This window comes from Phocoena sinus, chromosome 8, assembly GCF_008692025.1.
Source record: "Phocoena sinus isolate mPhoSin1 chromosome 8, mPhoSin1.pri, whole genome shotgun sequence".
NCBI lineage: Eukaryota > Metazoa > Chordata > Mammalia > Artiodactyla > Phocoenidae > Phocoena > Phocoena sinus.
Window position 1 is genome coordinate 84,837,007 of NC_045770.1, and position 23,145 is coordinate 84,860,151.

General features: G+C 33.3%; 1 protein-coding gene across 1 annotated transcript in view; it reads right to left on the minus strand.

Annotated features, from left to right (window-relative positions):
* Nucleotides 1–23,145, minus strand: part of CSTF3 (cleavage stimulation factor subunit 3) — a 70,272-nt gene that overhangs the window by 35,600 nt on the left and 11,527 nt on the right. Inside the window, exons 2-3 of the mRNA XM_032639402.1 lie at nucleotides 20,749–20,850; nucleotides 20,531–20,626 (exon numbers count right to left, since the gene is read on the minus strand). Of these exons, the coding sequence (XP_032495293.1) occupies nucleotides 20,531–20,626; nucleotides 20,749–20,850 (198 nt within the window). The remainder of the gene's footprint in view (nucleotides 1–20,530; nucleotides 20,627–20,748; nucleotides 20,851–23,145) is intronic.

Consider the following 23,145-nt stretch of genomic DNA (forward strand, 5'->3'; position numbering starts at 1 on the left):
TAAGATGTATAATATTGTTAAACTATTTAACTCACAGTATTTTTTAAGGCAAAGGATTTTTGCAACATCTAAATACCTAGTAGAGTTTAAGCATTTGTAAAAGAAACAGTCAACCATAACACAAACTGATAAAACAAAGTACAGAATTACTACCATAAAATTTTAACTTACTTAGTCAGATAATTTTCAAACCTAAAACTGGATGTTAACTAATGGAACAAGACATTGATGTCACTCAAGATTACTTAAAGTGTTTTATAAAGTATTTATAACATTTAATAATAAGATTATTAAAGTAATATAGATGGGTAAAAATCTGAAAGTCAACATTTACTTTAACAAACTGTTGCATGCTGGAAAGACTGGACAGCTACGTGTAAAAGAATGAAATTAGAACACTCCCTAACACCATACACAAAAATAAACTCAAAATGGATTAGAGACCTAAATGTAAGACCGGACACTATAAAACTCTTAGAGGAAAACATAGGAAGAACACTCTGACATAAATCACAGCAAGATCTTTTTTGATCCACCTCCTACAGTAATGGAAATAAAAACAAAAATAAACAAATGGGACCTAATGAAACTTCAAAGCTTTTGCACAGCAAAGGAAACCATAAACAAGACGAAAAGACAACCCTCAGAATGGGAGAAAATATTTGCAAACGAATCAATGGACAAAGGATTAATTTCCAAAATACATAAACAGCTCATGCAGCTCAATATTAAAAAAACAAACAACCCAATCCAAAAATGGGCAAAAGACCTAAATAGACATTTCTCCAAAGAAGACATACAGATGGCCAAACAGCACATGAAAAGCTGCTCAACATCACTAATTATTAGAGAAATGCAAATCAAAACTACAATGAGGTATCACCTCACACCAATTAGAATAGGCATGATCAGAAAATCTACAAACAACAAATGCTGGAGAAGGTGTGGAGAAAACAGAACATTCTTGCACTGTTGGTGGTAAATTGATACAGCCACTATGGAGAACAGTATGGAGAGTCCTTAAAAAACTAAAAATAGAATTACCATATGACCCAGCAATCCCACTACTGGGTATATACCCTGAGAAAACCATAATTCAAAAAGACACATGCACCCCAGTGTTCACTGCAGCACTATTAACAATAGCCAGGTCATGGAAGCAACCTAAATGCCCATCGACAGACGAATGGCTAAAGAAGATGTGGTACATATACACAATGGAATATTACTCAGCCATAAAAAGGAACGAAATTGGGTCATTTGTAGAGACGTGGATGGATCTAGAGACTGTCATACAGAGTGCAGTAAGTCAGAAAGAGAAAAAATATCATATATTAACACATATATGTGGAACCTAGAAAAATGGTACAGATGAACCAGTTTGCAGGGCAGAAATTGAGACACAGATGTAGAGAACAAAAGTATGGACACCAAGGGGGAAAATGGCAGGGTGGTGGTGGTGGTGGTGTGATGAATTGGGCGATTGGGATTGACATGTATACACTGATGTGTATAAAACTGCTGACTAATAAGGAACTGCTGTATAAAAAAATAAAATTACTTTAAAAATTAAAAAAAAAAAACAAAAATCCCCCAAAAATCTGTTGCATGCCACAATCTTTATAAACTTCTGGCACTAAACCAAATAAGATTTACCAATTTATAAATTAAAATAAAAACAAAATTCATAATCATTTTCCTCAAAAAAACAAAGGTAAAAATATAACATGAATTACAATTCTAACAAAAGTCCTTTCATCTATGAGAACTTTCATTGGAAAAGAATGACTTTGGAGGGAGAATCTTATTAAGAAAAGTATTGAGTAATCCAGTGGATACTACCGAAACAAGAATATTCTTTGTACACATATATATATATATTTCTTTTAGTTTGAGGAAGTTATATATACTATAATGGTTAATGTCAAAAAATACATATGTGGCCTCTTGCCTTCTGAGATGGCCCACACTCTGCCTGTGGAGTGTGTTTCTCTAAATAAACCCACTTTTTACCTATCAAAAAAAATACATATTTAACTTTGACAATGTTATTTTATTGACCTCACCTATAATGTCTTTCTTCACCCCCATAAAGATTTTTCTCCTGTGTATAGAACTTTTGACAGGTTTGTCTAAGTAAACTGAGGTGGCAATTCCATTGTCTTCTGGCTTCTACTGTTGCTCTTGGGAAGCTCTCAACCTAACTGCCATTCATTTGAAGGCCATTTGTCCTTTTGTTTCCAGCTGCTTCTGAGATGGGTTTGGTTTTCATTGTTTTTCTGTAGTTTCATTCTGTGTCTACATGGGAATTTTTCTTTTTTTAATCCTGTTTGGGCTTCATTAAGCATCCTGAATCTGCTGAATTCATTTAATCACCCTAAAAAAATTATTAGTATTTATCTCTTCAAATTGTGCTTCTGCCCAATCTCTCTCCTCTACTTCTGGAACTTCAGTTAGACACATTTTCACTCTATCCTTTGTGGCCTTAATCCTTTCATATTTCCTATGTCATTGTTTCTTTAAACTCCAATCTGGATTTCTTCAATTCTCCAATTCTCTCTTCACCTGTGTCTAATCTGTTATTAACCTAATTCCATCTTAATTCTAGTCTTTGAAGTCTTTGCAGATCTATTTCTGCTGTATGTTTTTTTTACATGATTAGTTTTTAACAAGCAAACTCCTTTTCCTTAGAAAAATATTCGTGGATATTCTTCTGTGGCTTAGGATGAAGGTGCATTCCTCCAGAAAAAAGTCTGAGAAAGATTATCAGGCACCTAGTAGCATAATACAGGTTGAGGCCACCTTACATGCATGGTTCAAAAATTTTTTTAACCACCCAAGTGATGTTTATTTGGACCACAAATCCATGCAAGTGCCAACTTGTTGAAACATCCCAGGACTTCCCCATTCTGCTCTCCTCAGGACCACATCAACTTTCCTCAGTCTTCTAGGGTTAATAAGGCAGCACAGATTTATTTCTGGTTCAGTCATCCTGAGTATTACCTACACACAGCTTTAGAGGAAGAGAGTGTCCTGTTGGGCAAGACTTGGGCTTTGACTTTTGCTTCCTGAACTCCTATAAGCATTTGAAATTGAAGCTCAAGTTCTCCCAGTTTGACAAAGGCTCTTAGGGTAAAAACAGTTTAGGAACTCAGCTTATCTCCCAGCATTCCTATTTTTGTTTGTGTGTGTGTTTGTTTTCCAGTTAGGTTTTGGCTTGGTAATTTTTTACTATGCTGTCAGTTCTTCAAGACGTTTTAAAATTCTGCCCAGAAGCCTTTGTTTTCAGTGAGACCATTTATCTGAATAACCAAGCTCACCATATCACCCAAATCTTCTTCAATATATTTTATTAACATCTGGCTTCAAAAAAATTAGGAAAAATTTCTGTATGCAAACTATCTTGAAAAGCAACTAAAAACTTAAAAATCCAATGTTCTTTGAAACACTAAATTTCTAAGGTTAAAAAAATTACAGGGGCTTCCCTGGTGGTGCAGTGGTTGAGAGTCCGCCTGCCAATGCAGGGGACACGGGTTCGTGCCCTGGTCCGGGAGGATTGCACATGCCTAGGAGCGGCTGGGCCCGTGAGCCATGGCTGCTGGGCCTGCGCGTCCGTAGCCTGTGCTCCGCAATGGGAGAGGCCACAACAGTGAGGGGCCCGCGTACCGAAAAAAAAAAAAAAAAGAAAAGAAAATTCCAGAATTCAATAAACCAAATATATTTCCTCTAATGTATTGGAGAATTCCCAAGTAAGTGTAATTCAGTTCTCTGAAATACTTTATAAACCAGCAATTTGAGTTTACCCTTAATGTTTGCCATGCCAAAGTAAGTGAAGTTTGGGTGAAAGTTACAAAAACAAAAAGTAAAATGATAAATAACATTTAACACAGAAGTACTGTTTTTAAGGACAAAAGCTTGAGTAATTCACCTTTTATACTTGTTTTTTAAAAAATAAATCTATATAAAGTTTATGGATTAAGTTAAAACAGGAACTTTCTATATTTTTAAATATCTAGATGTCTTAAAGAATTTCCACTCATCAATTGGATGTTGGCATTGTGCACATATACATTAGTCCAAGTGAAAATGCGTGGGTAAGAATTAAAATGTTTATGTTTTACTAATTTGACAAACAACCTGTGAAATTTGATAAATCAAGTTGTGAAAACTCCTGTTTTTATCTCATACATACACATACAAATGTCTCAGAACTTTTACTTCAATACATACACCTAAATCTTTCTTGTAACCAGTCAGGCATTTATTTTCTATACCAGGTTTTAAAGTTTTATCTGAAAGCATTTCAGAATTACAAACAAGCAATTTTTTTAAGGTACTTCAAAATCCTAGGTAAATTAGTAATGCCCTTTTGTAATTCTTTAAAATTGGATAATTCTTTAAAAACCTTTCTTTTAGGTCATACATCAAGATAGAATAATTCTAAATGTCAATGATGCTTATTCTAAAATACTTAAATGGCTGAGGGTATTAGACAATTCAAAAGGACAGTTTCTTTGTAGCTTTAGAAAAAGTGTAGAGACATTTTTAAAACCTATGTTAACAGTAAAGATATTGGCCACATATAATTTGATGAAAAATAATACATTGTTATAAATTGATGTCACACTCTAATTCTTAGAAATTAAAATTCAATTTGCAAAATAATATGGTAAATTCAGTTTTATTTTCCATTGTGCATTTTTCACCCAACAAATATTTAGAGTGCCACTATGTGCCAAGCATTGTTCTAGATTCCTGAAACATATCAATGTATAAAATACAAACTATAATAAGTAAACTGTTCAGTATACTAGAAGATAAGCACTATAGGTGAAAAAGATAGAGGAAAGGATGAGTTTTGAGGTGTTGGGAATGGGGGTGGCAATTTAAAATATGGGCAAGAGCAGATCTCACTGAGAAGATAACACTTTTACAAAAATTTGAAGAAAGCACGGGATTTTGCCAAGCAGCTAACTGGATACGTATCTTTAGAGCAGATAAAATAGCTAATGTAAAGCAAAGCCTTGAGGTGGGAATGTGTCTAGAATATTTAAGGAGGCCAGAGTGACTGAAGAAGAGACTTTATTTACTATGTGAATTATCTATCACGCAGCTATCAAGCACAAAATTTTATACTTAAGTGGGTATCCTAGTATTCACTCTGTACACTTATTTTCTAATAATTATTCAACCTATCTGAATTTATGACTAAGAAACAACTGATTCTTAAACATATAAAAATGTTACTTTACAGATATAAATTCATTAAAAATGTATCATTAAAAAAACCTATATTCAATTTCTACTTGAAATAGGACCCTGGTTATTGTTTTTGAAGATTCCAATCAAGAGCCAGAACTCGCTAATTCAGCGATCAAAGTTCCATTATAATTTCTCAACTACTTACTGCTATAAAAACATTGTTTCATATAATACCAATGTTCTTCTAAAATATACAATATTATCATTATTACACCAATACAATTCTTATTAATACTTCCCTCCTCATATTAATTTAACATACTGCCATAGATAGGCAATCTACCCTCCCTAACAGATTTTTGGACTTCACGAAACTTTGAAAATTTAGAGAATGAAATTTACAAACTTTTTCATCAAAAAGAGAAGTTCGAAACCCAGTTCTTGTGCTTTCACTAAATTTTAGTCAGTCTTTAAGCAGTCCCAAAATATTCACATCAGAACATGAGTTTCAGGTTTTATTCAAAACAAGTTTCAATCCTCAATACTATAATCAATAAAAGTGTAAGTGGTATTTAAAAAGTTTTGTCCCTTTGGTGTAACTGTCCCTTTTAGTACACACTTGCATATTAACTTATGTATTTAACCAAATAAAAGGATAGTGTCCTATACATTTCTTCATTAATAAAATTCATGTAACAGATGAGCAATCTTTTGTGTGTGCAGAAGTCAATCTGGGAACTATGTTGTTGGATAAACTAGACATACTGACAATGTGGTATCTTGGGACTGGCATTTAGTAAAAACAGATTTTATTCATGGAAAAAATTTTTCTAGGAACCACCTTTTTCAAAGTAACTACTCAAGTCTAACCTACCAATAAAACATAACTAATTTTCTCCCTTTGAAAAGGCTTTGTTCCTCCTCCAAAATGAATACTCTGGTCAATTAATGTCATTTTCCTCAAACTATATGAAGGCTATTATAGAGAATAAAATGTTTCATAGCTTCTTAACTCTATTACTTTTTTAAGACTCAAATACAAAGTAAAAATTAGTGAAACCAAGAGAATTTCGAACCAACATGCAACTTTCTTTGAAAATTGTAAAGGAAACCTCCCCTCACTTAACTCCTAAATTTCTGTAGGCATTTGAGTTTTAAAAAAGGCCCACAATTATAAATATCACAACTTACGGTTTTCCTAGAGCAAAATTACATTCACATAATTCTAGCCATTATGAAATTTCAGATGTTCATACTTTTTTTCCAGCTATTTTCCTAACAGCTTAGCTGCAATTCTAGATTAACTATTGAGCTAGTGTTTTTGTAATTAAGAAAACTTTCATGAAATAGTCACAAGTCATCTGTTTACAATACTGCGAAGGGCTAGAAGCAAAACTTAGCTTAAAAACTACCAAGCTGTTTCAACTTCTCAGATCATGTTTTTTCTCCCTTTGAGACCTCGGCACTAGTGCTTCTCTTTGCCAGGGATTCTGTGTGTAATTTAATACTTCCATTTAGAAAGTCTTGTTCCTCATAAAAAGGAACGAAATTGTTATTTGTAATGAGGTGGATGGACCTAGAGTCTGTCATACAGAGTGAAGTCAGAAAGAGAAAAACAAATACTATATGCTAATGCAAATATATGGAATCTAAAAAAATGGTACTGAAGAACCTAGTGGCAGGGCAGGAATAAAGATGCAGACATAGAGAATGGACTTGAGGACATGGCGAGGGGGAAGGGTAAGCTGGGACGAAGTGAGAGAGTGGCATGAACATATGTACACTACCAAATGTAAAACAGATAGCTAGTGGGAAGCAGCCGCATAGCACAGGGAGATCAGCTCGGTGCTTTGTGACCACCTAGAGGGGTGGGATAAGGAGTGTGGGAGGGAGACACAAAAGGGAGGAGATATGGGGATATATGTATACGTATAGCTGATTCACTTTGCTGTACAGCAGAAACATACCATTGTAAAGCAATTATGCTCCAGTAAAGATATGTTAAAAAAAAAAAAAAAGTTTTGTTCTTCTAGAGGGTTTCCCTGACCCACCCTAACATACACTCCGCATGTTTTCTCAATCAGAGCACCTACCACCCAGTATTATAATTGTCTCCTACACCAAACTGTAAATTTGTTCACTAATGTGTCCATAGCATCTAAGTGTCTAGCATGCATTTACTCAGTAGATACTTCAAAGTTAATTCCATCTTCCCCGATACATAAAATGAAAGCAAGAACCTGAAAGAAAGTGTTTTCATGTATGTTTTTACCTGAAGCCACATAAAAATTTATGAAAATATATAGATGGTGTGGGGCCTGAAAATACACCAGATGACTTTTTTCAGAATCCATAAATTCAACAGTCAATTGTGATACAGAAAAACAGTGTAACACTTCAGGCAATTTTATCTGAATATAATCCAGGCAAATATATCAACAGGCATCTGTAAGTCTTCATTCTACCTACTGTTTTGGATACTTTTAAGGACTCCACATGTAAAATTACTTGTCAAAAGGACTTGCTAACAGAATTCTGCATATTTTAATCTGCACAGAATCTCCTAAAAGTTAAAGTACAGCTTATACTTTTCTTCCTATCCGAAAAGTATCATCCTACCAAAAAGAATAAGCATTACAGAATACATGAAATTTCTAGTTCTTCAATTGTGGGAAACTTAGAACTGCTAAATTCTCTTATAAGGTAAGTAATTTAAATTGATATAACATTATAATGGTTTATTTAGAATCAGTTGAACTGTATCAGGAAGATGCATGAAGATATTTCAGTTTTCAGTGACATAGTCTGGGGAGGTACTCAAAAAGTATGTCTTGAATTTCTAAGTCTGATAAACCACAAGGTTCAAATAACTGGGAATGCTGATCTTCAATAAATGTGATTTTCCCATTAACTATAGGAATTAACACCCTCTTTCACTTTTTCTTAAAAAGGAAGCTAGATATTGTGCTCCCTGCCTTTAATCTTTCATTTTTATTTTTTCATGAAGTTTTGCTTCATTAACTTCAAACATTTTAAAGATCTCCCCCCACCCCAAAAAATCACAATAAAGTATAGACTGTCCTATCAGAAAACTTATTTTGCAAGACTTCTATGGAAAGAAAAGTATAGAGATAACCATTCAGTAAGCAGATTGAAAGGTAACATACTTTACCTAAATTCTAAATTTTGGCCTTAATTTGAGAAAATTCCATCCTAATAAAACTCCTAATTGCTAAATCAGAAATGAAAGGTAAAATTTCTTGTTCTCACATTAATGCTGAATGTAAATATTTAGAACTATAAAAAATACATTCTTAAGGCTTCCCTGGTGGCGCAGTGGTTAAGAGTCCGCCTGCCGATGCAGGGGTTGCGGGTTCGTGCCCCGGTCCAGGAGGATCCCACGTGCCGTGGAGCGGCTAGGCCCGTGAGCCATGGCCACTGAACCTGCGCGTCCGGAGCCTGTGCTCCGCAACGGGAGAGGACCACTGAGACGCCTGCGTACCGCAAAAAAAAAAAAACAAAAAAAAAAACAACTTAGAAATTTCTTAAAGGGTCAGAATTGCTAAGATTTGCCGCTTTTGTGTTCGGAATTCCTTTCTACTATTTGAAATCTGAACCAAGTACATAGTGCAGAAAAGTTTAAACACCGTGAAGGGTAAAAACAGAATTTTGCAAAGTAGAATTTTAGAACTAAGATTTTATACAAACCCTAAGATGCAGTTATGTGTTATTGTACTATGCCATCTTCCAAAATATTCATAGCAATTTTATGTGGTTTTGGGCAATTATACATATTTTTTCAAATGTACCCCCAAATCCTAATAGCTGAATAAGCATGCAAGAAACACTTGAGCAAAGAAAAAAGGAGTCAGTTATGAACCTACTATTTAGCTATTTCTACAACTGTGTTTTAGGTCCTTTAGGTTGTTAGTACAGTGCTTAGTGAGTAGGAGCCCAGACCTAGGAATTAGATTATCTGAGTATAAAGCCCCCAGCTTTCCTATTTACTTCCCAGTAGCTTAAACTTTAGTATTGTTATCTTAAGAAAGCTATTTAAGAACTCTAGATCTCAGAAAAGCTGAACATTTGAAAAAAATGGGGTAATACTTACCTAATTCAAAAGTAGTCAGATATCCCATTGAAAGTACTAAACACAGTGCCCAGAATATATTAAAGGCCTAATTATTTTTAGCTATTACTGTTTAGGCAAGTAATCAGAATAAAGAAAAAATCACTATCAATAACAACTGAAAAATCAACAATGGATTTTTTTTTTTTTTTCTGGTACGCGGGCCTCTCCTGTTGTGGAGCACAGGCTCCGGACGCGCAGGCTCAGCGGCCATGGCTCACGGGCCTAGCCGCTCCGTGGCATGTGGGATCTTCCCGGACTGGGGCACGAACCCGTGTCCCCTGCATCGGCAGGCGGACTCTCAACCACTGCGCCACCAGGGGAGCCCAACAATGGATTTTTTAAATGCACTCTTTATTTCTAAAAATGTATTCTAGAAAATATTTCACCTCCAAAAATATCATCCTCACACACTCTTCTTTTCCTCAAATAACGTGCACATAGAATATTTTTTTTCCATGAAATTTAGTAGTTTTGTAGATCTACACTTAAAATGATATAATTGAAAAACACCTGCTTATTTCTAAGAACAAGTACAATCCTATGCATATTTTGGGTAAGATCCTCAAAACTTTTAACTCACTGCAAATATATTTAAATTTAGAATAAAATAAGTTGCCTCTTAGTAATAAAAATATAAAAAATTCCCACCCCACTCTCTAATATCAGGATAGTTATAAAGACAGCTCTTGTCTATAATCGATACTGGGATGTTTCCATTTATGTCATAATTTACAAATTATTGGAAACAACACTTGAATTCACATTAGTTTTCCTACTGGGAAGGGGAAGGAACAAGAGTGAGAAATAATATGAAATCTCTGTGTTAAATTTAAGTAAAAGGCACCAGCAGAAGGACCATTATAAGAAGTTAAAATACAAGTGATTTCATCCATCAGAGAAATAAGGCATTTTAGAAAGAATATGAGACCGCTGGAGAAATATAAACATGAGCTGGGTATGAAATTATATTAGAACACTGTTCCTTTTCAGTGGGATAATGGTACTGTGGTTATATAGGACAATATTCTTTGTATAGAGAAAGATAAACATGTATGGCAAAACATAACATTGAATCAAGGAAGAAGGTGTATAGGTATTTACTGTAATACTTATATTATTCTCTTGACTTTTGTTTCAGAATTTTCATAATAAAAAATTGGGAAGGCAAAAAAGAGAGAAAAATTAATGACTTCCCTAAGGTCACATTGATTCAATGGAAGAGCTAAAAGCAGTAAATCCTAGGTCACCAGATTCCAAATTCTGTGTCATTGCTATTCCTCCACACTATCCTTTGTAGAGTAAAATTTACAAATTCCTTGCATTTCTTTAAATAAATTAACAATTATTTAAACATCCCTTCCACACTAGCAAAAATTATCAGGCCACTGTCTTAGTAATAATGGGGAGAATTCTGACCGTGCCATTGAGACACACAGCAAATAACTACCCCAACTAACTATAAAATATTAAATCACAGACACATATATAAATAAGTTCTTTCAATTTGGAATGTCTGTTCTTTAAGTGTAAATCTCATCAACTATTCTGTGAACTCTGGGAAACTTAAATGCACAACCGAACAGCTTACTCTGGGGAAAATACCACTCCCATGCTTTAAGCACCCTTTAACTGCTGATAGAGAAATTATTTCCTTTGAAGTGTTAACTTTCTAATTTGTACCTCAAACAACTGAGAATTTAAATAAGTACTTGAAAAATATAGCATTTTCAAACACAAACATTTATCCAGATGATCTTTTTCACTCACTTTTTAACCTGTTTTAAAATCAAAGATCTCATGACTTTTAAAACACGTATTAATTCTTACATGAAATAATTTGCCATTTGGTCAACTAATCAATATATTTATTTCACATAGCCTACAATGATTGCTATGAAAATATACAACCAGTTAAGTTTCTGTATGAGTTGGGGAGCAAATTTTTTAATCTTCCCCTTATGATTTGTGAGAGAATTTAAAAGCATTACTGACAGAATATATCATTTTATATTTGGAAAACTTGCTACAATCATAAAATGCACAAAAAATCTTGTAAATCATCCTCTATTAGTAAGCTGTTCAAAAGAAAAAAAAATGAGGGCAAGGAGAAGCTAGTACCTTACAAGAGTTTTCAAATACAAATAAGCTTGAACTTTAAGTACGTATTTATATTCAACAATAAATACACTGAAAAACCCTAGATAATGTCAGAAAAACATCACTGATTCAGGCAAAAACCGTAATAGATTAAAAATTGAGTGGACAGTTGTTGAGAAACAGGATTTTTAGAGTCTCAAAATATCTCCCCACTATTTTATTAGTTACAAAAGTAAAAACAGTAACGACACAGTGGAGAAAATGGTCAACATTGACATCATCAATAAGTGGTAAATGAACGTCACGTGTCTCTGAAGAGGACACAACCATTTGTAGCTTTTCAGCTATACTGTATATAACCTGAATCTAATGAGGAAATATCAAATTTAAGACTGAGAAACTGTTCAACATCCAAGGAGACTGGAGAGGAATGACAACTATATACAATGATCTTGGACTAGATTCTGATTTAAAAGAAAACTGCTCTAAAGGGCATTATTAGATCCATAATTAAAGAAGAAAACGGAGTGCAGATTAAAATTCTATTAATGTAAAATTTCCTGGGTTTCATAAGTTTCTTTACGTACGAGAATATCTTTGTTATTAGCAAATACACTGATGTCATGATGTATGCAACCCAATCCCCTACGGTTCACGAAAAACAGAACTGATAAAGTTTATGTCAGACGTGAAAAACTGGTCAATCAGGTTAAGTGATGGACATATAATCTGAATCTTTAATCTAAAAGAATGATAATCTAAATAATGAATATGTTTTAAGCATTTTCTCACCTATTAACATTCTAATAGAACCACAAAACCTTAAAAAATCACTTATTACACAATAGTTAAAACTGGTAATCAAAGGAAATGGTGGATCAAAGAATTAAAATAAATGTATAGACAATACAGGAAACCAAGTTATTTTGTTGGCAATCTTCCCCAAATACTTTTAAGCTCTTCTATGACAGTCTACACTTTCACCAGCTGCTCTGTTAAGGTAATGTCATTTTTGACATTTAAGTTTTATGAAATTTGGATATTACTTGAGTACTTTTATAAATATCATTGGTGGCAAAATTCTCAGTTATAGCTGGAAAGAGCCAACTCTCTTGAGAATAGACATTAACTAGAAGTACTAAAAATACCATTAAAAAATAACATTTCATTTAAAAACTATCAAAAGCCACTAAGGGGGTTTCCCTGGTGGCGCAGTGGTTGAGAGTCCGCCTGACGATGCAGGGGATGCGGGTTCGTGCCCTGGTCCGGGAAGATCCCACATGCCGCGGAGCGGTTGGGCCCGTGAGCCATGGCCGCTGAGCCTGTGCGTTCAGAGCCTGTGCTCCACAATGGGAGAGGCCACAACAGTGAGAGGCCCGTGTACCGCAAAAAAAAAAAAAGCCACTAAGGAAAAAAAATTTTTTAAATAAAGGGACATGAGTTAAACGCACTCATCTGTGTAATGAAAAATTTAGAAATGAATCGAAACTGAACTACAGGAATAGCTAGAAATAATGAATGGTACTCTGTGACAACAATCCATTTTCATCCCCCAAAAGAATGAGAAAGTCTTTTATATTACAAAGACTCAAGCACTAATTAAATGAATGGATGTTAGCTAATAACCTGAAAATATGAAGATGTGGTATTCATATGTTTAAAAATTCTCAGGAGTAAGGGTAAGAGTCAGCTATCAAAAAAAGCTGCGGTAATCATTTTTTGGGGGGCCATGCTGCACGGCATGTGGGATACTAGTTCCCAGACCAGGGATCGAACCTCCAGGGATCAAACCCGTGCCCCCTGCAGTGGAAGCAGGGAGCTTTAACCATTGGATCCCGCCAGGGAGTCCCTGCAGTAATCCTTTTAAGCCACAGCTTAAGTGGCCCTGTCTTAACACATGAGGCTCCCTTACAAGTTGATTCTTAGAATTTGGGACGTAGGTGATTATATTGTGTTTAAAATACAAAGTTTATGGAGTTAGAAAATCAGGCTTCAAACCCAGGAATAAAATTAAGTTCAAAAAAATAAATAAATAAAACTGACCAAGTTCAATAACACAACCCTAAACCTGACTGCAGATTTAATAGTTACCACACTGTCAAGAATACTACCAAGCAAATTGTAGATACCTCTAAAGATTACTTCTTGATTGACTATATACTGATTGATAAACCACAACATGGTATAGTCAAAAGAACAATCACTTTATACTCCAGACAAGTATAGGGAGTATTCTGCCAGGTATGAAATATACTCATGGCAATGATTCAATTATTGCCTCAATTACCAAAGAAAGCCTCAATTACCAAAACTGGCTACCAGAAACACCTAAAAATAACAGATCCCACATGTCCATCCTTTGGAGATTGAGTCAGCAATAATAATTACAAAGCCTGAATGTTTTAAAAGCTTCCCAGGTGATCCTGAAGTTATGTTATTTGCAAACTTTGGCTCTAAGGGATAACAATCTCTTGACTTATTTTACACATGCATAAAACAGGGGGCTAAGCTAATTCATCTTTCAGCTCTAAATTTGATTTAAACCTAATATCCATTTTGGCTTTAAATATGTAATACATACATTGCCATAGTCAATATAAGACCATTTTATGTTTGTCTTATACTGATGACAATTTCTGTAACGTTTGTCTTATACTGATGACAATTTCTGTAACGTTTGTCTTATATTGATGACGATTTCTGTAACGTTTGTCTTATATTGATGACAATTTCTGTATTCAATTTGAAGAAAAAAAGAGTGCTATTTCATGATGATGGTTTTCTTGAAATTTTTTTAATTCAACAGACTATGGCTATGTATGTATTACATATTTAAAGTCAAAATGGATACTAGGTTTAAATCAAATTTAGAGCTGAAAGATGAATTAGCTTAGCCCCCTGTTTTATGCATGTGTAAGCCAGTGGGAAGCAGCCGCATAGCACAGGGAGATCAGCTCGGGCTTTGTGACTGCCTGGAGGGGTGGGATAGGGAGGTTGGGAGGGAGGGAGATGCAAGAGGGAAGAGATACGGGAACATATGTATATGTATAACTGATTCACTTTGTTATAAAGCAGAAACTAACACACCATTGTAAAGCAATTATACTCCAATAAAGATGTAAAAAAATATATATATATATAAGACCATTTCCCTTATTATGTGAGGTAATGGACGTTAACTAAACCCTGTGGTAATCATTTCGCAATACATACATATATCAAATCATTATGTTGTACATCTTAAACTTATGCTGCATGTCAATTGTATCTCAATAAACTGAAAGAGAAAAAAAAAAGGCCGTTTCCCATATACAGGAATCTTTAGACAAAGACTTATAATAATGTTATCTGTATATGCTAGAGCTAAAACTTTGTATTTAAAAAAAAAGGTTGTAACTGAACATGTTCTGTAACATGAATAAAAAAGTATTAGGAAGATTAAGAATAGCTTTGGGACTGTATCTTTGGACCTTTTTACATTTCAAAGTAATTATTCCAAAACAACATTTCAGTACTGTCCTTGACATCAGACTCTGTTTTCAGAACTATCACTTAACATTTCCAAACAGAAAATTTTTCTTTGGAGGTTTCCTAGCATACAAAATGGTAAAACTTACCCCAGGTTATGCTTTCCTGAGCTTTAGAAAAGCCGGTTAGTTTCTCAACAGGTTGTATTCAAAGCAAATATTCACCATTTTGTTGAATTTGCTGCAGATTCTGAATACGTGGGGGAAAATTTTATACAGAATTTATTACGCCATTATACTAATCGACTACTTTTCTGCTCCAAAGTTGCTAAGAGTAAAAATGTTTAGTAATAAAAGTTAAAGTTTAAAAAGGAAGTTATTTACAAGCAAATAAATGCATTCTTGTCCACATTTAGAAGTGCAGCTTTTCATAGACATCACTAGTATTATTTCAGACATCTTCATTTCTTGGAAATGCCTTGCGCCACTCATTTCATTTAAAAGGAACAGCTGTTTGCAAGTTGAAAGCACACACTAACCCGTTAGAAAACGCTTGAGCCTTTATGAGGCCTTTTTGTCTTTTAAGAGAAAGTCAATTAATTGCCACCAGGTTCCCTTATGCTCAAAGTTGGAACCAAAACCACAGAGCACCCTAAAAAAGGCTTTTCATGTTAGGGTTAGTTCTGTTTCCAAATATGGAGGTTTCTAACTCCACAGTAGTATAAAAGGCTTAGGGGAGTTTGTGTTTATTCATGGATGCCACATGTTGGAGCCTACCTTTAATGAGTATCGCCTGGCCTGGGATGTCGAGGGGGTTGTATAGCAGATTAATCCCCCAAGACCTTACTGACTACAACCCCCGGTAATTTAAAACACTAATTACTTGGTATTGTATATTACTATGTTATTCCATAAATGCCCAAGAAATTTAGGCTAAGCTACTACCCACAGGGAAACCTCAAACTGCATGATAAAAATAGCTCTTTATGTTTCACAACAAATTTTGGAATGTATACACTTAAAAAAATCTGGTTAGAGATGGCTTTTCCAGATCTACCATAACTCTTATTAGATACACAAAAACAGAATATAAAAAAGCCTGGCTAAAAATTTTAAGAGTTTTTGAAGAGGGGGAAAAAATGAACCTTTTTTCCCAATATTCTTATAAGTGACTCAATGATTATAAATTTGTTTTATAAAGAAATATAAAAATGATCAGGTTGATTAGTACAAGATTTTGCCTGAAAATAAAGGGCTACACTTCACATAAAATAAATTACCTAGAAGACATAAAGAATAAAAAAACAAGATTTTTTTTTAAGAGAAATTTTGTTATCTGAATTATCTACGTCTTTTTGCAAATAGTTTTATTTTGCAAAGCCTGGGGTGAAAAGAAAAGACTCCAAGGAAAAAAATGTACAGATCATGTTAGTGGAAGTGACAAAAACCTAAACATCTGTGCTACAATAATGGAAGGGAAAATGAATGGGATTAGATATTTCAGTAAGACCTAAAATAGAAGTTTACTACTTAAAACAGTAAATGGAAATATTTCCTTTGTTTTAAAAATAGTATGTAATTATCCATATCACTTTCAGATATTTGATCACTCACTTCAGTGTTTGCAAAATTTGTTTTCTTTTATACCCCTACACTACATTTATACATGCATTTAAGAAACTATAGATTAAAAAGCATATTGCATTTGAGAAAAATCTGAATAATCACACAGACATGGACCAACATTTATTACAAACAGGAAAAGAGCAGATCTATAAGAAAAGAGTACAGATTTTTTAAAAAAAAGATTGCAAGCTGAAGTATAGAAAAGAAATCTATATAATTAAAATTTTTTCCTGCATTTAAAAATCACATTGCTCAATATATACAAAACATAATACAGTAGTTTAAACTGTTACTTAGAGGAATTAAAACAGTATTGACAGTGGAGAAGTTTATTTCAATTTAGGTCACCCATGTTCCATCCTGAGTTCACTTCGATTTTCCAAGAAGAAAGGTATTTTTTTTTTTTTTTTTTAGAAGAAAGGTATTTTTAAAAGTCATTTTTCCCAAGTAGAAAGGTTATTTTGAAAAACTGAAATATGTACGTCACAACCCAGTATTTATAAGAAAAGGATTCACATTAAAAAGTTTTTAATAAAAGGCAATCAATTCTCTACATACTTTTATTAAAGAATTACAGCTTTCACAGACAGCAAGATACATTGTTGCTATTACCAGCAGCATTACCTTCTTCATTTCTCCTTCGGCTAACAATAAAAAAAAATCATCCTTTCATAAGAAAATTTCTTATGAATGTGGCCCAATTCAAAACAACTTACTTCTAACACTAAGTTATTTGTAGCTTACAGTATGCTGTCACATTGATTACCTAGCTACATGAAGAGCTACAGAAACCAAAAGGGGAAAGGCAACTTAAAAAATGTAGCAAAACTATAAATTTTCTCAATTTGCTAATATTTAGTGACCCTTCTGACCACTCTAAAAAGGGGTTCTTTAAAGAGCACTTAGGCTCTAACTTAACTCTAGTGTTTAAAAACTCCCATTTCTTAAACTCTAAAATATATTGTACTGCAGATTTAAGACTTCTGTATATGAACTAGAGATGTATTAAAATGTTTCCTTTACTAAAACCAAGCAGCAGCAAAACTATTTTCATATCATAACAATTTAGACTCTATACTGCATCACTTTAAGAAGAGCCATACAATTGTTTGCTCTTATGATATGGCTAGTAACATTTTGGAATTCAAGAAGAAAGCAAAGAATTTCAAGCAGCTGAGGCAAAATGTGATCTCCTATATAATATATACAACATTAAAGTAATTTGGCTTAATTTTGAAATTATGTATGTTTTATAAATATATAGACGTTGGTCCTAAGGGAATTTTACCTCCAATAAGCAACAAAAATAAAAGTTGGTAATGAATTAAGGATGACATTTTAAAGTTCAAATTTTACACAGTAGCTTTTTAGCAAGTAGTATTGCTAAATGCTCAGAAATGAGAAAAGGTTATATACTGGCAAATATTAAAAATATCAGACTGGTGTCATTAACTTCTTTACTAAAAATTATTTATAATATGCTCCCATTTGCAATTGATGTTTCAAGTTTAAAAGTAACCCCCCTACTCCCCAAACCCCTAAAACACATCCCCTTCCTTTGCCACTTTGTTCATAAGTAGGATTTACAAGAAATTTCTCTGGGGAAGCAAATTATCTCATTTTTAAAGATGTATGTATTTTCTATTAGAAAGGAACTAAATGTATTTGGACTCACACACACTGGTTTAACTGAACATAAACAATTTTCCCACCATGAAGTACTGAGTTACAACAAATGTATTAACAAAACTTTATTTTCTTGAGAGTGCATACAGGATGTTATGTAAACACTGTTAGTATTATCTTTAAAGACATTCTTATTATTACTTCAGATTTTAATGTATTATAAATATATGTCTTCTCCAGAAATATTAAAGGCCACATTGGGTGATACGGCCAAAGAAAACTTTAGCCCCTCACAGGCTAAACAAAGTACAATTGTGAAAATAAAGAGCAAATTAAGAAAGAGGAAAACACAGCTCAGGATATGCATTTTTAAAATTTGCATTCAATTTAACATCTTAATTCCTAAACCAGAAATATAAAATTTATAAAACACACATATATATTCTTTACCATTTTTTTCTCAAAAGGTGTTTTATACATACATTCATATTTGTGTGTGTATGCGTGTGAAACTGCAAACATTACCAACTAAATCAATCAGGCAACTGCTAACAGCTCTGAAATATTACATGAAATGAGCCTGTTATTTAGACAACTTTCAGCCCTCTGGAATAACATCTGGTCTCAGAATTTTTTTTTAGAATGCAGTTTGTATTTTTAGCTAGGAAATGGGAGAAACAGACTCACTGTGCTTATACTTACAGAATGCGGTATCTAACAGCCAATTTCAGTTTCACTTATGCTATAATAAAATGCATGAATAATACCTGAATATTTGAGAAACTGAAAGAAACTTCTAAAACTCAGAACGTACCACTTCATTATACAAAAACTATCATGTACCAATTATGTTAATTTCTGATGAGCCTGCATATAAGCTAATATGTAAAGTCAAACTAGAATGAAGACCAAGTACAGGTGATCCTGGCTTCAGCACACTTCAGACAGGCCTATTCACTCACCTGGTGAATTCCATGACAGTCTACTCTGATGATTAGATATACTAAAGGAAGGAAATGGTCCCAAAAGATAAGTGATAAAACCTTAAGGATATGCTCTTGGTCCAAAACCACAACCAGACTCCACATAAGGTACAATCTCTCTCACACATACAAACACACAAACACACATACCACATACACAACCACACAGAAAAAATTTAACACACACACAATGTTCCTGCTATTGTCCAGTAATTCCCCGACTCCCAAAGTAATACAATATAAACTACAGCACAAATATAGTGAGTACACTGTAGCCTCAATTTAAATCTGCTATTGGTTGGGTCCATTTCTGAGGGACACATCACAGGTGACACTGTGTTGTGTTGAAGTCAGTACTGCTGATGACTAAAGCCCTTTGATAGGTCCAAAACAGACCCACATGCTATCAAATTTCAGCTACTGTGGAATATATTATGACGAGGCTGCAGTGTACTTGATTATGTTGAGAATTTATATTACAAAATTAATACTCAAATAAGAATACTTCTTAAGTCATAAAAAGAAATGGATATCATTTTCAGCTTAATGTGGATATCAACTATTCCCATCTTACCCCTTACATCTCATTAATATATCACCTGAAAAATGACTACTTGGTGCCAACTGTTATCGATACATTCACACTTTATTATCATCTGGATTGCTAATTCCGGTCTTCAAAAATGAACATTTCCCTTCTAATCATAACCAAGAATGGGGCCTTTACTCTTTAAAATAAACATGCCTGACTTCAAATTTCAAGAGCGTTAGAAAGAAAAAAAACAAAAAGTTTCATTGGGTAAATTATGATTACATAGGTTTGAGTTCATATTAGCTTATTCCTGTATAATGTAAACTTTATCCTATAGAAAAACTTTTTTTAAATTATTGAAGTGCTTACATTTATTGACAAACCATGCATTTTCACAAAATTAAAATCGAAAATAATCTTTCACCTAAAGGTTTCATTTAACCAGAGACACTCAAAATACCCTATGAAACTAAGTTAACATTTCTGTATTTTCTTATAATACCATTCATATTAGTTTGTAAATAGGAATAAAAAGAAAAATGAGTTCTAAATAAATGACACAGGAGGCAATAAATTGACACATGACAAGTAAATAAAAGGCTAAAGCACTCCAATACCATTGAAACTGTTTTAATGTTGTTGCAACTCCAAAATGCAACAATCATCAGCTTGTAAAGACCGAAATTTCAAAAATTCATTTTAATTACTCCTTCATACCTATTTTACAAAATAAAGGCAAGAGACATTTTAAATCCTCCTTGTCCTAGTTGTGCTATCTATGTTCCTAATTTGTTTTCTATCACTATAGTGTATGTTGCAATTCCCATCAAAAGCTATATAAGAAAAAATAAAATAAAATATTAACCTCTGCTTCAATGTACAGTTTCCAGAATCTGCCAGAACTGGGGAACTGGGCAACAAGGCGTTCATAAGTCTTCCGTGCTTTGTCTATAGGTTGATTCTAAAATTGAAAACCAATAAACAGCATTTACAATGTTAGGATTATAAATGTATTATTTACTGCAGAACCAAGTAGTGTGATTGGACCCATAGAGAAGGAAATGTAATCCTATATCACTAAACCTGTGCCTCTCGAATGAGAATGCTCCAAGCGTCAAGGTCATAGGGATTCTCTTCTAATTTCTTTTCGGCTTTCTTCACTTTCTCTGGGACATACTCAGCTGCCTAGGGAGAAAAAAAAACAATGAACTGAAGTTACTGTTTTAAAAATCTCAGGCCTAATTTAATTCAAGCACAACATATCAGCCCCCAGATGCAGTCTTACAGTACAAAGCATAAAAATGTCCTCTTATAAAAGAGGCCTGTGTTTCCTATAATATATACTATCTTATCATAAATCTCTTGCATAATAACAAAATCAAGTGAACACATACTTTTAAAAAACATTTTTAAAACTTAAATAAACCCATCTTTTACATGAAATAATATAGAGCAGCAGTTCTCAAACTTTGTAGTCTCAGGATCCCTTTTATTTATACCCTTGAGTATACCAAAGAGCTTTTGTTCATGTGGGTTATTTCAGGATTTACCATATTAGAAATGAAAACTGAGAAAAATGTTAGATATTTATTCGTGTACAAATAATAAAATTATTTACATGTTAACATAACATTTTAATGAAAAATAACTAAAAATTCAGCGAGATTATGTTACATATATTTGCAAATCTATATAACGTCAGACTTCAAAATACAGCTGGATTTTCTTATCTGCTTCTGCATTCAACCTTCTGCAATATCAACTCATGTAAAAATTCCACTGTAGACTCATGAGATTAACAGTGAAAAACGCAAATAATGTCTTCAATCTATTATGAAACAGTATGAACTCACAGGTCCTCTGAAAGTCTTGGGAACCCACAGGGTCCCTGGACCAACTGAGAAACACTGCTATACAGAACTCATCCTGAACCACAAAGAAAATGCATGAAATGACACGGAAATTTTATTTTTGATATGAAAGTTCTAAAAGCATGATTTACAAAGTGTATATACAGCATAATGAAAACTATAAAAGAAATCCATAATAAAACAGATTGAAAAGATTGTACTAGAATATTTAGTAGTCATGTCTGGGTGATAGGTGGTAGAAGTACAGGTGACTTCTCCCCCCCTTCTTTTAATATTTTCTAAACTCTTTAATAAGGTAGTTTTATTTTTCTTATAGAAATATAATTTTAAAAAATACCTAAAAGAGAAGCTAGGACCTGAGGCGTAAATACAAGTATTACTTCTCAAATTGTTGTTCAGAATACTACTGTGTGCCACAAAAAGAAAGTGATACTCAAAAAATTTAGATAAATGTTAATCTGTACTAAGTTTGGTTTTACCTTTTTTGTAGGACTTCTTGAAATCCACAGTATGGCAATAAATATCAGTAACATTCAAGAGGGCATAGAGAGAGAAGCATTGCCCCTAATACCTTTCTTTTTCTTTTCTTTTTTTCCCTTAGTGGCAATTAATATTTCACCAAACAATTCTGTCTAAATAGCAGTTGGGAAAAAAATTTTCAAGTCATGTGTCTAGGGCAAAAAAATTACCTGGAAGAAGTATACTTTTCTTTGGAATAAATCAGTTTCCACCACTGATAAGTATACATTTATTTAGAAAGAAAACCATGTTTTAAAAGAATAATATAATTTTGTATCTAAATTAGGATATTCAACTAATACACAAGAGCTTTGTAAGTAGCTTGCTTAAACTACTTTAGTTTAGAAACTAAAACTGGAAAAGTTTAATAAAGGAGGACCACTGGTCCCACCCACATATTAGAACATAAAATGACAAATAAAGAGTACTGCAATGGTGATAAATCACCAGATCAGGATGGTTCAAAAAGAGGATATATGGAAAATCAGCAAATAATAAAGGTGGCATTTCAAATCGTAATGTTGGGTTATTCAATGCATGGTGCTAGAATAACTGTATCTATCAAAATAAAGTTGAATTCCTATTTTACCCTTTCTACCAAATTAATTTCAGATAGATCAAGATTTAAACATTAAAAACAAGAACACAAGAACCATTGGAAAATATAGTGAAATGTATCTTTGCCCAGGAAGGCTCTTTAAAAGCCTCTGAAAAGAGTAAACTTAATTCATAAAGTTTATTTACATTTGTGCATGGGAAAAGTATCACAATGACAGTGAAAAGACGAACTTAAAAAATACCCTCAACACACATGGCAAAGTATTAAATTTATTAATATAAAGTCCAGTCACTAAAAGATCAGAAACTCAAAGAGAAAATGGGCAAAGTATTCGAACAGTTCATAGAAAAAGAACAATGAACTTTAAACACTCGAAAGCAATACAAATGTAAGCCACAAGATAGAGATCAAGGGTGTTTCTGTGTTTTTTTCAAGATTTTTTTTTGATGTGGACTATTTTAACATCTTTACTGGAGTATAATTGCTTTACAATGTTGTGTTAGTTTCTGCTGTATAATCAGCTATATGTAT